The sequence below is a fragment of the Leopardus geoffroyi genome, chromosome C3 (assembly GCF_018350155.1).
Source record: "Leopardus geoffroyi isolate Oge1 chromosome C3, O.geoffroyi_Oge1_pat1.0, whole genome shotgun sequence".
Classification (NCBI taxonomy): domain Eukaryota; kingdom Metazoa; phylum Chordata; class Mammalia; order Carnivora; family Felidae; genus Leopardus; species Leopardus geoffroyi.
The window spans coordinates 4030378-4043094 of NC_059338.1; the positions used below are offsets into that span (position 1 = coordinate 4030378).

At 53.2% G+C, this 12717-nt stretch overlaps 1 protein-coding gene across 2 annotated transcripts in view; it reads left to right on the forward strand.

The window, feature by feature from the left end:
- The first annotated feature begins 236 nt into the window (after positions 1-236).
- Positions 237-12717, forward strand: part of CADM3 (cell adhesion molecule 3) — a 30018-nt gene continuing 17537 nt past the window's right edge. The window contains exon 1 of one of the 2 annotated variants that reach the window (XM_045454924.1): positions 237-473. In XM_045454924.1, the coding sequence (XP_045310880.1) occupies positions 392-473 (82 nt within the window). In that variant the 5' untranslated portion in view covers positions 237-391. The remainder of the gene's footprint in view (positions 474-12717) is intronic. The other variant, XM_045454925.1, reaches the window with a different exon arrangement.

Below are 12717 nucleotides of genomic sequence, written 5' to 3' on the forward strand. Positions count from 1 at the left end.
ACTGCTGAGCCAGCTCCCTCCCCGGGCTCCCCACCCGCGCCGGGCTGGCGGAGCTCCCGGGGGAGAAGGTGGAAGGCACCACGAGGGCGCGGAGGGGGTGCGGGAGGCGGGGGGAGTGGGGAATGCGGCAGCTTGGCCCCCCCGCGACCGGCCCAGCCCCCCGCCGCCCCCCCTCCACCTCCAGCCGAATGGTTCGCTCCGAGCGCCCTATTTAATCCCCGCGACTGCAGCAGCGCCCGGCTCCCTCCCGGTCCCCGCCTCGGCCCCGGGCTCCGAAGCGGCTCGGGGGCGCCCGGTCGGCCAGCGTCGTCGCCCACCGCCTGCCCAGCCCCCCGCCCCCGGGGACCCAGGCTCGCCAGCGCGCGCAGCGGGGAGCCGGCCGGGACGCGCCATGGGGGGCCCCTCCGCCCTGCCCCTGCTACTGCTCCTCGCCAGCTGCGGGGCGCCCGGCGGGGCCAACCTCTCCCAGGACGGTGAGTTGGGGGTGGGGGCGCCGGGGCGGGGGCTCCGATCGCGGCGGGGGCGGGGGCGGGGGGGGGGGGGCAGCCTGTGGGCTTTGTCTGGAAGCGGGGGGTTCGGGTCGCCGCCGCCGCCGCCGTTGTAGCCGGGCGGGTCCGTCCGGGCATCCGTGCCGCTGTGCACCTGCCGTCCGCCTCGCGTGTGCGTGTGCACCGGGCCCGGGCGGCTCGCGGCCGCCCCGGGTCTGGCCGTGCCGCTGCCCGTGTGCGTGTGTCTGGGTGTGCGCGTCTGTGTTGGTGTCTGCCTGTGCGTTTGTGTGTCAGTATCTGTGTGTATGTCTGTGTCAGTGTGTGTTGGGGGCGGAGTGAGATCTGTCGCCGTTTCGGTCCGGGCGTGTGTCGGGGTTTGTGTATGTCTGGAGGGGATGGGGAGCCGGTGCAGCCCCCCCCCAACTGCTGTATGCAAACATCGCTGCCCCCCCCCCCGCCTGCCCCCACCCGCGGCGCAGCTCCAAGTGGGCAGGGAAGGGTCCTGGGTGAGGCTGCCGAGGGGGGCGTGGGCAAGGAAGGGGGGGGGGGCTTCTCCTTGGAGCAAAACAACAACACAGGGCGGGGGGGGGGGGGGGGGTGCCAGGATGGCAGTGTCCCTAGCGGTGGCAGCAGCTGGGAAAAGAAGCCCAGACAGGAGCGGAGGAGGTGGGGGAAGGTTGGGCAAAAGGAAGCATCAAGATATTTGGGAAGGAGGATGCCCAGAAAACCCAAGGCTGTCTGTCCTGGGCTAAGCACGGATCTTCCCAGATTTGGGGTGGGGTAGCTCGCCAGGCCCACTTTGCCCCAGGTGGGAACTCCAGCCTGCTCGGGTTTGTAAGGGTAAGAGACAAGGGAGAGAGTGGGGGGAGCAGGGAGGCGGGGCCAGGGTGAGGGGACTTGGGGAAGAGCCCCTCCCGTCCAGGACCCGGCTATGTAGGTCAGCGCTGTGGGGGCCCCCTCAGCTTTCTTAAAGGCAGCTGACGGTTCATGGGGTGGCAGGGGACAGTTTGTGGGGAGCCCAGGAAGGGAGCCACGGCTCACAGCCTCAGGTCCCCGGAGGTGGGAGGGCAGGCAGTGGAGGGACTAACGGAATGCATCCTCGGACCAGTCAGAGGAGGGCTGGGCTGCGGTAGGGGGGAGAGGGGACGGGACCTCTGCGGAGCACAGGGATGTGGGGAGAGTGAGGGGGAGGGTGGTGGCTATGCCCGGCCAGATGCCAACGAAAAACAGAAAGAACCGCAGGGGAGGAGAAAGGGGAGGCGGCTCCTGGGCTGTGGACCCAGTGGCCAGCAGGGATGGGCACAGGGCCAGGGCGGGGCGGGGGTGGAGAGGGGAGGGGTTGAAGCTGGGGAGGATGATGTAAAGAATTTCATCTGAAGAAAACAGGCGAACAGCCTGGGTGCTGGAGGAATCACTCCGTCTTCCCTGACCTCCGCTCTCAGGCCTGTCTGGGTCATGATAAAGGAGCTTCGGCCGGCCTGAGCACCCTGGGGGTCCATTCCCTAGGGCTGGCTGACTCCTTCCACCAGGTGCCCGTCAACACCCTGAAGGGAGTCACCACTGAGACAGCAGCCCCTCCCCTGGGCGGAATCTCCCTTCCCCAGAGGACCACACTGAGGACCCTACTGGCTGAGGTGGTGAAGGGGGGTGGTCCCAAGGGCCAGCCGGGTGCACGGGCAGCAAGGACAGGCTGCTGGGTGCATGTGCCCCAAGAAGGATCCCCTTCTAGGCCTTGACTTCCAGCCGCAGCCCCCGCCTTTTCATCCCGCCAGCTGTGTTCACCACAGACAGTGTGACCCAAACTGCACCTGCTGGGCAGTGGGGACTGACGGCCCCAGGCTGGGACCTAAACAGAAAGGAGTCACCCCAGAAAGCTGGGAGCACTCCAGCTCTAGGATGTAAACACTGGAGAATAGCTAGCCAAGTCTCTCTTCACCAACCACACGATTTCGTCTTGGCCCTCAATTTGGGGGCCCAGCCCTCACCCAGATGTAAGGTTGAGAGGAAGAGAAATCCTGTGTCCTCGTATTTATAAACATTTCCTAGCAGTGCTTGAGGGGGAAGAGGGGAAGGCACTAACTTGAGAATGGAGAATTTCCAGAGGAGAGGTTGGGAAGTCAGGGATGGGTGGGGAGGGAGGTCTGTTCCCAAGGAACAGTCAAATCGAGCCTCATTTTCCTCGTAGAGCATTATCTGTCTCAATAATGGACATCCGTTTGGTGTGCAACGTCTCAGGACTTACTGATGCGGAAGACACCCAGCCACACACGATCTTTATCTAAATGAATTCCACCTCTTAGTTTCCAGACCTAAGAAGCTCTGGATGTGGGAGGTGGGAGCACAGATTTGATGCCCATGGATGGTGGTCTGGATGGCCATTCTGACCAGGGTCATGCCAAAGATGTGCCCAGTGCCCCTGATGTGGCCTGGGTCCCCTGGCAGGGAGCCAGGCAGTACATAGCTTCCCGAATAATGTTTTCCCCAAACAAGGAGATGCGGTGTGAAAGTTTAAGGACAAGATACCCTAATACACTAATGTCTGAGTAGTCAGGGGTGTGTGTGGAGTGGCTCTTTCCATGCAGAAAGAAAACAGACCTCATGTGCGGCTGGGGTATATAGCTCCCTAGGGTACAGCATCAGGTTTTTAGGGTTCCTAAAGCTGAACAGGGACTGAGAGGCTACAGAAGGGCAGCAGACGATCTCTGAACCTGACCGTGCGTGCTGTGGCTAGAGGCCCAGGGCCACTTTGGACATTCGGTTTCCCACCTGCTCCTTCCTTCTCACATTCCTCCACTAGCACTGGTAGAGGCTGGCAATTCCAGGTTTGCTGGATGCGACACCTGTGAACTTCACGTGTCCTGTGCTGAGCTCCGGTAAGCTCAACGTTCACCACTGTGCAGAGCCTTCCTTGGGTTCTTCCTTGTCAACTTACTTCCAGCACCCTGTGAGTTGACCTAGCATAGAGCGGACGGGTGGACAGCCTGCTTTGCTTCAGCTCATAGCAATTCACCCTTGTCCCACACTGCCCCATACATGAAGATCTTTCCCTTTCCAATGACCTTCCATCCACTGCCATCCATTCTTCGGCCCCCTGGCCAGGTGCCCAGTGGAGAGCTCATGCCCAATGTGCCAAGAAGTCCAGCAGGCATTCACTCTAGAGCTGCCCACGGGTCTGCCTGGCAGACCTCTACCATCCTGCTTCTTCCTTCTTGCAGCTGTAACTGTTCTGTTCCCACGCTCTTCCTGGTTGCAACTCTAGCCCTCGGGAAGGACAGATGTGCTCTTCCTGGCACAGAGAAGTTGAGGCCTTCAGAGAGACCCCAGGACAGCAGAACTTAGCTAACTCCACGCAGAACCAGTCTGTCTGACCAGGGCCCCAAGCTGTGGCTCACTCACTGGCTACCCAGAGCCACACCCAGAACTCTACCCTGAGCCTGAGCTCTCTCTGGGGCCAAGCAGCACTGCTGTTTTACGGGGTTCCTTCCAGGACAGTGGTTTTCTCACTTGTATTTTTAAAGATGTGAAATTCCTTCATCACATAAGTAAAACAGACCAAAGGAGAATTACTCTTGCTGAAAGACAGAAGACAGACCTGTAGCCCTTTCACCCTTCTCCCTGCCCCCCCACCAACACTGCCCAAAATCCCTATGCCCTGGGGCTCTGCCACACCCAGCCTGGGGTCCTCCGCTCTAACCTGACAGCAAGGGAGCCAGCTCGCTGGCCTCAGGCTCTCTCTCTCTCTCCTTCCTCTCCCAACTGAGGAAGACTGGAGACCCAAGTCTAATTTCAAGAGTGCCTTGTTGGAGATATTCCCTGTTCACTTGGAGAGTGACTCACAGTTCTGCAGCCATAAAATTTCACAGATGGCATCTTTTTGGTGTTCTGGTCACTTTGAAACAGCAGACTGGGTAGCTGTGTGATTGCTCTGTAAATCCCTAGATTTGATTTGGGGACTCCTTGCTCATACAACTTGCTTATAGTCCACATGATATGCAGAACGGGACCAAAGGCTGCTTGTCCTTCCTTCAGTCATATGCTAGGAATAATATCTTCATAGTCATCACCAGAGAGCCCTAGGGGGCTGTGAGTAGTCACATTCTTTGTTGTTTCCTGCTCCAGTAGACTGCACACTGGCTCTACAATCTCTGTGTTGTCATCTGCTTCTGAGTAACAGAATGTCACCCAAGGACAGTAACCTGGGTTCCAGATTCTCCAGGAAAGCAACCGGTGGCCTGGACTACCTCCTTACTGACTACTGAGTGAAAAGTCCCCAGGGCGTTAGAAAGTTTGGGTAATCGTAACTTCGCCTTCCATCCCTCATGTTAAAATTTAGCATTTCCTGATTCACCATTGGCTATAGGCCCATATACTGGAACATTTTGTTTCCTGGATGAAGTCATGTCCTAAAGGTCTATCCATAAACTCTGACAATAGCAATCCCCATGGGAATGCTTATGAGCGATCAAGAGAAACAGACCATCAGAAAAAGAGCCTGGAGAGGCAAGCCATCAGAGAAAGATTCGGGTCTCTAAAAACTCCATCAAATTAAGAATAAACACTCCATATGTAACTGTAAAGCAAAAAAAGGATAAGTCTCAGAGCCAAAGGCCAGCCTCCTCCTCTAGGATCAGCAGTAGTGATGAGTCTTTACAAAGTCAGAACCAGCTGATGTTCAGGGTTCCTATAACCCGAGTGAAAACCCAACCCAATCCTGTTATAACTAGCCCTGAGAAACCAAGATTTCCAGAGTCTTGAACACATGAAACCGTTGAGATTTTTGCAAAATAGAGGCTTAGTAAAGCTACATATTCTTCATTGAAGGAACAAGTGCTGAAGAGAGAACCATTTGCCCCTTTACCAAAATTCCTCTAAGTGTAAAGAGACTGACCAAATGTCCCAACTAATGTCCCAAAGACAAATGCCTTCTTAAGAGGACTGATCCACCCCCTCTTTTCCATGCACGATGAAGACTGGACTATTCACAGCAATTGTGGGTGCTTCAAGGCACGATGACTTTGATACACTTCATACCCCATCTGGTGATAAGCACACTTTGATTTTCTCATGCCCTCGTGTCTCTGATGAGACACAGACTTTGTGGCACTATTTCCCTAATTAGAAGAGATACTGGTTAAAGCAAATGAAAACCCCCTCCACCGCCACTAATACCTGCGTAATTGTCGTAATTACTAAGGCGCATGTTGACAAACTCAGTCTCGTGGCGGTCTTGACTATTTATATAATTTTGGGTGTATATGTGACAGGTTCAAACAAAGCACTTAAGGAGGCCTTTTAGAGCAAGTGATGGGTATAGCATGATCCTAACAGTAGTCCTGATGTCTGTTCTTTCAGTTTGACTCCTGGAGAGCTAGCGCCTTAACCCATGATCCCTGTTCCCCTGCTCTTTGCAGAACAAACTGGAGCTTTGAGCTCTCCATGGTGCTAACCCCCCACAAGCCACCCCAGGCCCTTCTTGCTGCTCTCCGTGGTCCTGCTCTCCCTCCACCCGTCATGATCTCCACTCTCTAAGGTGCAGCTCCTTCCCTCCCCCACCAGGAGCACACACGTGAACCTGGCTATGATCCCTGACCTGCTCCACTAGAAAGAGGGGAACAAGCCTTGAGATATAGATATGAAAGGTCCTCACAACCATCTATACAGCTGTAGGAAGGGGACAGAACGAGCAAGTAATACTGAGGTTGAGAAGATGTGCTGTTTGAAATGCTCAGGAGACCAGGGCCTACAGTGACCTCAGATGGCCTCCAAAGAACTGGATGTTCCGCCATAAACGGAGTCACAAATTAAAAACAGAACTACACATAGTTATGCTTGAGATTGAGATGGTATTGCTCATAATCTGGTGTACCACATATACCCTATAAACGTGGGATGCAAAATGAGCCCTACTCAATTTGTTAAGTACGCCCTTCTTAGCCTGATGACCAGCACAAACTGTCCTTTCATGGTGCGAATTTTCTCTTTTCCTTCAACCTTAGCAGTAAATATAAAGATAATACACACTCATGGGTTATCCGAGTAGATAACAGAGGAACTTAATATATGAGACACATCGGAAACAAATATCAAAACCCTGACTCACGCCCCCCATCTTTACAACCATCTTGTGCAGAACTAAATGGCTTTAAATACAGCCATCCTATCCCAGAGTCCAAGTCCTTGGCCGAATCTCAGGAAGCGCATCTTTAAACTGGACTCTGCTACTCTTTCGGGGTATCTGCCAATAAGCTGATGACGTCAAATGCGGCAAGGAGCCGAGAATGCTCAGCCCCTGCCAGTCTGAGACTAGATAGCCTGTTCCTCCCATAACATCAGAACTACACACGCCGATCTTCCCCTAAATGCTGATTTCCCCGTATCAATTTCTTAGTCATAGTTCGTATAAGAGTTAACACTTGTGAATGACCTCCAGCAGAATCCAGTTGGGGGGCAGGCTTCCAAGATGAATCTCCAGGGCCCTTCTTCCATTTCCTCCTGTGAAACAAGGAGAAACTTCATTCCTCAAGGACAGGTAATGGAAGTGATTTATCTCCATGAGCGAGCCTTCAGGAAGACAGACTTTGGGTTACAGTAACAGCTGGAGTATCTCCTATCTACTCTTCTCCCTGAGCCCCCTGTTCTCATGAACAGCAGACGTGTTTCAGAAAGGGTTCTAACGCAGGTCTTCCAACATTTTTTTTTTTTTTTTTCAAAATGCGTATCATTCTTCTACGTGAGCTCTTACCTCTGGGATTCCTTAACCCTCTCATCTCTCTGTCTCCTGGAGATCTCCAGGAGAATGATAAGAAGCTAAATAATACAAGGAACTAAAATGTAGTCTTCTCTAAGGGTTTGTTTTCCCTTACCCCAGCTAGACCGGCACTAATTGTGTATTGATTGCTAATTATAAGCACCTTTGGCTCATCTACTTCCAGTTCAGGGTCAGAAGGGTCAGAAGCATCACCTTGCCCAAGGGGAAAAAAGAAAAAGAAATGAAGGCTGCTATCTCAGCCATTCATCTCCAAGCTAACCACCACCTAGCTCTGCACTTCCTTCATGTAATCCCGGATATTAGCAAGGCAGGCTGGAGAACGAGTACTTCCCATGCCAGATTTCCTTGTGAATATGCAGATCCTAGCGTCCTACATTTATTTGTCTTCTTCTGTTGCCCAGATTCTTTGCTTCCAATCCTGACTCTAGAATTCCAGCCAAACCCTCAGACAGGGTACAAAAGCTCCAGAGGGTGAACAGGTTTCTTGAGTCTCTGACTTAAATACCTGAGACTTCTTAGAAACCCAGCAAGACTCTAATAAATACATCGGTGACAAGTAGCCTGAGACTTAGCACGGCCTAGATCAACCTCTGAGGAGCCCAGGGCCAAGTTCTCCTGTTATTATGAAACGATGGGCCAGTTTGGCCATCTGCTCCTAATCATTTGTCCTTCGGCAAATGCAAAAATGACAGGACAATTGTACTCATTCTTACTAACTCTTACTCTAATTCCTCAAGATGATGAAATCTTTCCAAAGATGTATTATATGTTTTCTCGTCTCATCTCTATCCTATCATCTCAAACAAATATAAAAACCACCACCACTAAGCCCCTGGGCCTCACATATCCTCATTTATCCTCCACGGCTGCTTCATGCCAACTCTCTTCTGGTTTCCAAGCCCTGGAGTCCAGTGTCAGTGACAGATGGCCTGAGCCTCAGCCCTGGGGAGAAAAGGATTCTGTCCCTCTCCTGGGGAGTCTGAGCAGAAGAGGGAGCTTGAATTCTGCTTTGGGGAGAATCTCTGAGTTTAAGCCATATGGTTTTCTGGAAGTCAGGGGTTCTGACTAATAATGGGCTTGTGAAAAGGGCTCTGTATCTGGGTCATAAGAAAGGCTGTGTATTTGTGTCGGAAAAAAAAAATAAAAACAGATATGAATAGTGAAAGCTGTAGCCTGTCATGTGTGTCGAGGGGCACAGGCTGAATGAGAAAGAGGGTAACTAGGTTGGGATGTGTACACATCTTGGAGATCAAAGTTGAGTACATACCCTCGTCAGAGAGAAGATACTCAGCGAAGGCTTAAGAAAAGAACAGGAGATCGGTGGGTCCCCATTCTGGGGACTGTGAGGTCTGCAGACTCGGAAGAAAGTGTCTGTGTCACAGAAGTGTTAGAATCCCCCAGGAAGGCACAAAGTAAGGCTAATCGGACAATGTGCCACCCTCTGGAAAATACATTTTTTAGGTGAGAAACGGGAAAGGGAAGAGACTAAATCTGTTAGGATGAGGGAGGGGGCTGGAGCGGTGTAGGCGTGTGGAGCAGAGCACGGGTTTCTTTATGTCACGCTCCTCACCGCTGCCCTGAACCTGCCATCCACACCCCGACTCTGATCACCCAGTGAAGGGAAACGGTAAAAACAAGTCCGTAAAACCAGAACCAGCAGAGATGAATCCTTTCTTGCCTGACTTCTAACAAATTAAACTTTTTCACAGCATTGTTTCCCCCCACACACCAAGCCATCAGCCTGAAATATCTAAAGTAGGACATAACGAGCAAAGCAGATAAGTAAGTTGAGCCGGCTGAGAAAGGGGGTCCGGTCCATCCACGCCCTTGAGCAGGCAGGGAGGGTCTGCGGCCGGGACTGCGGTCTCTCCTCCCCAGGGCGCCCACTCTGTTTCTCCCCCACGCCCCTGCCCTACTTTGCCCCTTCCCGGTTTACGGGAAAGCCCCTTACCTTCCCGTAAACATATTTTCCCATGAGCTAGACAGAATTCTGCCTTCACGGACCCCACACTGCCTCTGTTACATTTCCTTTCCCAAGCATTTTCTAAGATGGGAGAATGTTTCCCAGTTCTACGCCAGCAAGGTAAATTTAGGGAAGGAGCGTGAAGTGTCTGCGCTTGGTTCAGGGGGACGAGTAAGAGTTCAGACCAAGCCCGGCTTCCTGACTGCTGCATCAACATGCAGACCCCGGGTCGCACCTGTCCTGATGTCTGTGTGTGTGAGCAGGAATGAGGAGGTGGGGTCAAAGGGCGCTCCGAAAAAAAATGGCTCAGAGCTACCACCCACAGGAATGATGTCATGCCCCGCCTTCCGAGCTGCACAGACCCCAGCCACTCTCCCCCAAGCTCTTACTGAGACATCCTCTTTGCGCTGCCCCATCCCCTCCCAGCCTCTTAGTGCAGAACACTAGACGCTTGTCCAGAGAACACAGCCTAGTCCTGGAAGGACAAGAGCTAAGGCTGGGAAGGGGCTCTTTGGGGATCAGATCCCCTTCCTCTCTGTCTCCCAACTGCAGTTTTGCTACAACACAGTATTGGCTACGGAGGGGCTTGTTTTGGTTGGGGGCCAGCCCAGGGCTCCCTCCCAGTGCTAATGCACCGAGAACACTGACTCAATAGCAAATCAAAGCAACAGCTGTCCCCACCTCCTTCTCTGCCACCCACTTCTCAGTCTCCGCTCCTCGGAATCTTAACTAAGCCTCTGAGGGGCCCCCTCAGCCTACCACAAGCCCACTTCTGCCTCCAGATTATTCTCTCTCCTCAGCTCCAGAATAGGGACACGCTCCTCTGCTTTCTCCTCTCTTGGAGCCGGTTCCCTCCTCACGGTCAGCTCAGCATCCCGCAGCCGGCCCCACCAGATGCCAGCACACGCATGCGCACACAGCCTGTCCTCAGTCAGCCTTTTTAACAGCTCCGGGCATGGCAGTGCCTTCTGCCCCTTGCTGTCCTCTTTTGTGAGAGCCGGAAGCGGCCAGTCAGGCCCTGAGTCTGTGAAGACGCCCTTCTTCACAGCTGCAGGAGCCCCCACCCCACCTCACTCCGCCTCTAACCTGCCTGGCACTTAGGAGCGTTTCCCTCCCTTGAGGTCTGGGGTCCTGGGGGGCCTCACTGCAATACACAGAGCCCTGGGGAGCGGGGGGGTGGGGTGGGGGGGTACATGTCACGGAAAGTAAAATCATACTAGCTGACAACTTAACCTCTGAATTCATTGGCCCACAAGGCTGCTATCAAATAACAGGAACCACGGGAGATGGGCTTCTAACCACGGCTCCCAGACACTGCCTGTGTGACCTTGCACGAGTTCCCTAACCTCTCTGAGCCGTGGTTTTCCTTCTTTATTTTTTTTTTAAGTTTATTTGTTTATTTTGAGAGAGACTGGGTGGGGGAAGAGCAGAGAGAGGAGGACAGAGAGAACGAATCCCAAGCAGGCTCCCCGCTGTCAGGGCAGATTTCAACGTGGGGCTGGATCCCACATACCGTGAGATCATGACCTGAGCCGAAATCAAGAGTCAGACGCTCAACCCATTGAAGTGTCCCTGATTTTTCTTCTTTAAAACGAGATTTGCGGGGCACCTGGGTGGCTCAGTCAGTTAAGTATCTGACTTCAGCTCAGATCATGATCTCACAGTTCGTGGGTTTGAGCCCCACATCGGGCTCTCTGCTGTCAGTGTAGAGCTCTCTTGGGATCTTCTGTCTCCTTCTCTTTGCCCCTCCCTTGCTTTCCCTCCCTCCCTCCCTCCCTCCCTCCCTCTCTCTCTCTCTCAAAAATAAATAGACATTTAAAAAATGAGATTTGCCCTGGATGCTACCTCGCATTCTTATCGGCTATAAAAGTCTATGCTTCTAAGAATGATAGAGGGGAAATATTTGGGGGAAAATTAGGCATAACAGAAGGAGGAGAGGAATAACTGAAGTGTGGCAGTAGGGAATCAGAAAGGATGTCAGTTCCATCCTCCGTCTGATGGAATCAAAAAGATCTTAGGATTACCCACCTCTGGCCATTAGGGGTCAGTAGAAAATGACCAGACATGCAAATTGATGGCTGGGTTTTCGGAAATAGACAAAATATATTTATTCATGACATATCGAAGCTCGCTACTTTTTTCCTAACATTTGGATACAGCAAAACATTTGGAATAACTGAATTTGTTTGGGGTGGGGTTTTGTTTGTTTGTTTTTGTTTCTTTTGGGGGGGGCTTTTTTGGTTTTAGTGAAAAGAGGGTTAACACACAGATAAGCTTTTTGTTTTAACCCCACCCTTACGCCCACCGCAGGCCAGCTAGCCAACTAACCCAAAGATTCCCTCCTCCTCATTCAGCCTGGAAAAGCTTAGCCACACACCATTCCAAGCCCAGGAAACAAAAGCCTTTCATTTTCAACGACCTGGTTAGGAATGAACCGAAAGGCATCTGTCTGCCAACATTCAGCAATAAACCTACCGGAGCCTGGATCAGCCCCTTCCAAACCCCAATCTCTTGGATTATCTAATAGTGCAGGACTCCTGGTTCTGTATGTCTGAACCTCCTGGCCACGCTTCACCAAGCCACGGGGCAAATCAGCCCGACAGGCCCCACTTCTAGTGCAGGCTCTGTTCCCCACCTCTAGTTACCATCTATTTTCACACAGATCCCACATGCCTCCCGGGACAGTAAAGCAAAGCTGAGAGAATAGTGCCTTCCAGGCCCGGGAGGCTGCCTGGAGCCAGAGGGAACGGAGATAAACAAGGCTCCAGGAGGAAAAGCCAGACAGCAACAGAAAGTACGGAGGGAGGCAACAAGGAGAGAGGTCCCAGGGGCCCAGCCAGAGAGAGGGTGGAGGGAAGGCCTAGGTGAGGGAGGCCGCAGGTCGCTGCAGCGGGGCCGAGCTCTGAAGCTCTGAAGCAAGCCTGAGCTCCAGCACACGTGAGCTGAGCTGGGGCCCCCCTCAGGAGATCCTGCGGCCTGTGAGGGGCCAGAGACCCCTCCCCAAGGAGCAACAGGACGAGCAGGAAATACACCTGGAAAGACAGACAGTCCCAATTGACAGAGTAACTCCCACCGCTTGCGGCCCCAGCTTCTGCCCGACCGCGCTGTGGCACACTCGGGGCACACTCGGGGCAGGACAGTTAGAAAGGGATGGAAGGCAGAAGCGAGAGAGCAGACTCCCCAGCAGCCACAAGAGCAACTTGCGAGTCGAGTAAAAGTTAAGAACGAAAAGAGTTCCTCGTCTGATCAGGGTCTCGTGTTCTAAAGTGACGCTCCCCAGATCTTGGAGGGAGCACCTAAGTCAGGGCTCCGCCGGGATTGGCCCACCGTCCTCCCAGTGCAGAATCAGACGCTCACAGTTAAGGAAAACGTGGCTCTGGGCAAAGAGAAAAGCTCCAGGGGCTTTTGAGTTCCGATTGTGGTTTCGCCACGCCCGTTCTCTTCTGTGTGTGAACCAAATGTACACAGGGATTCACCACGTAGCTCAGGTCAGGGAC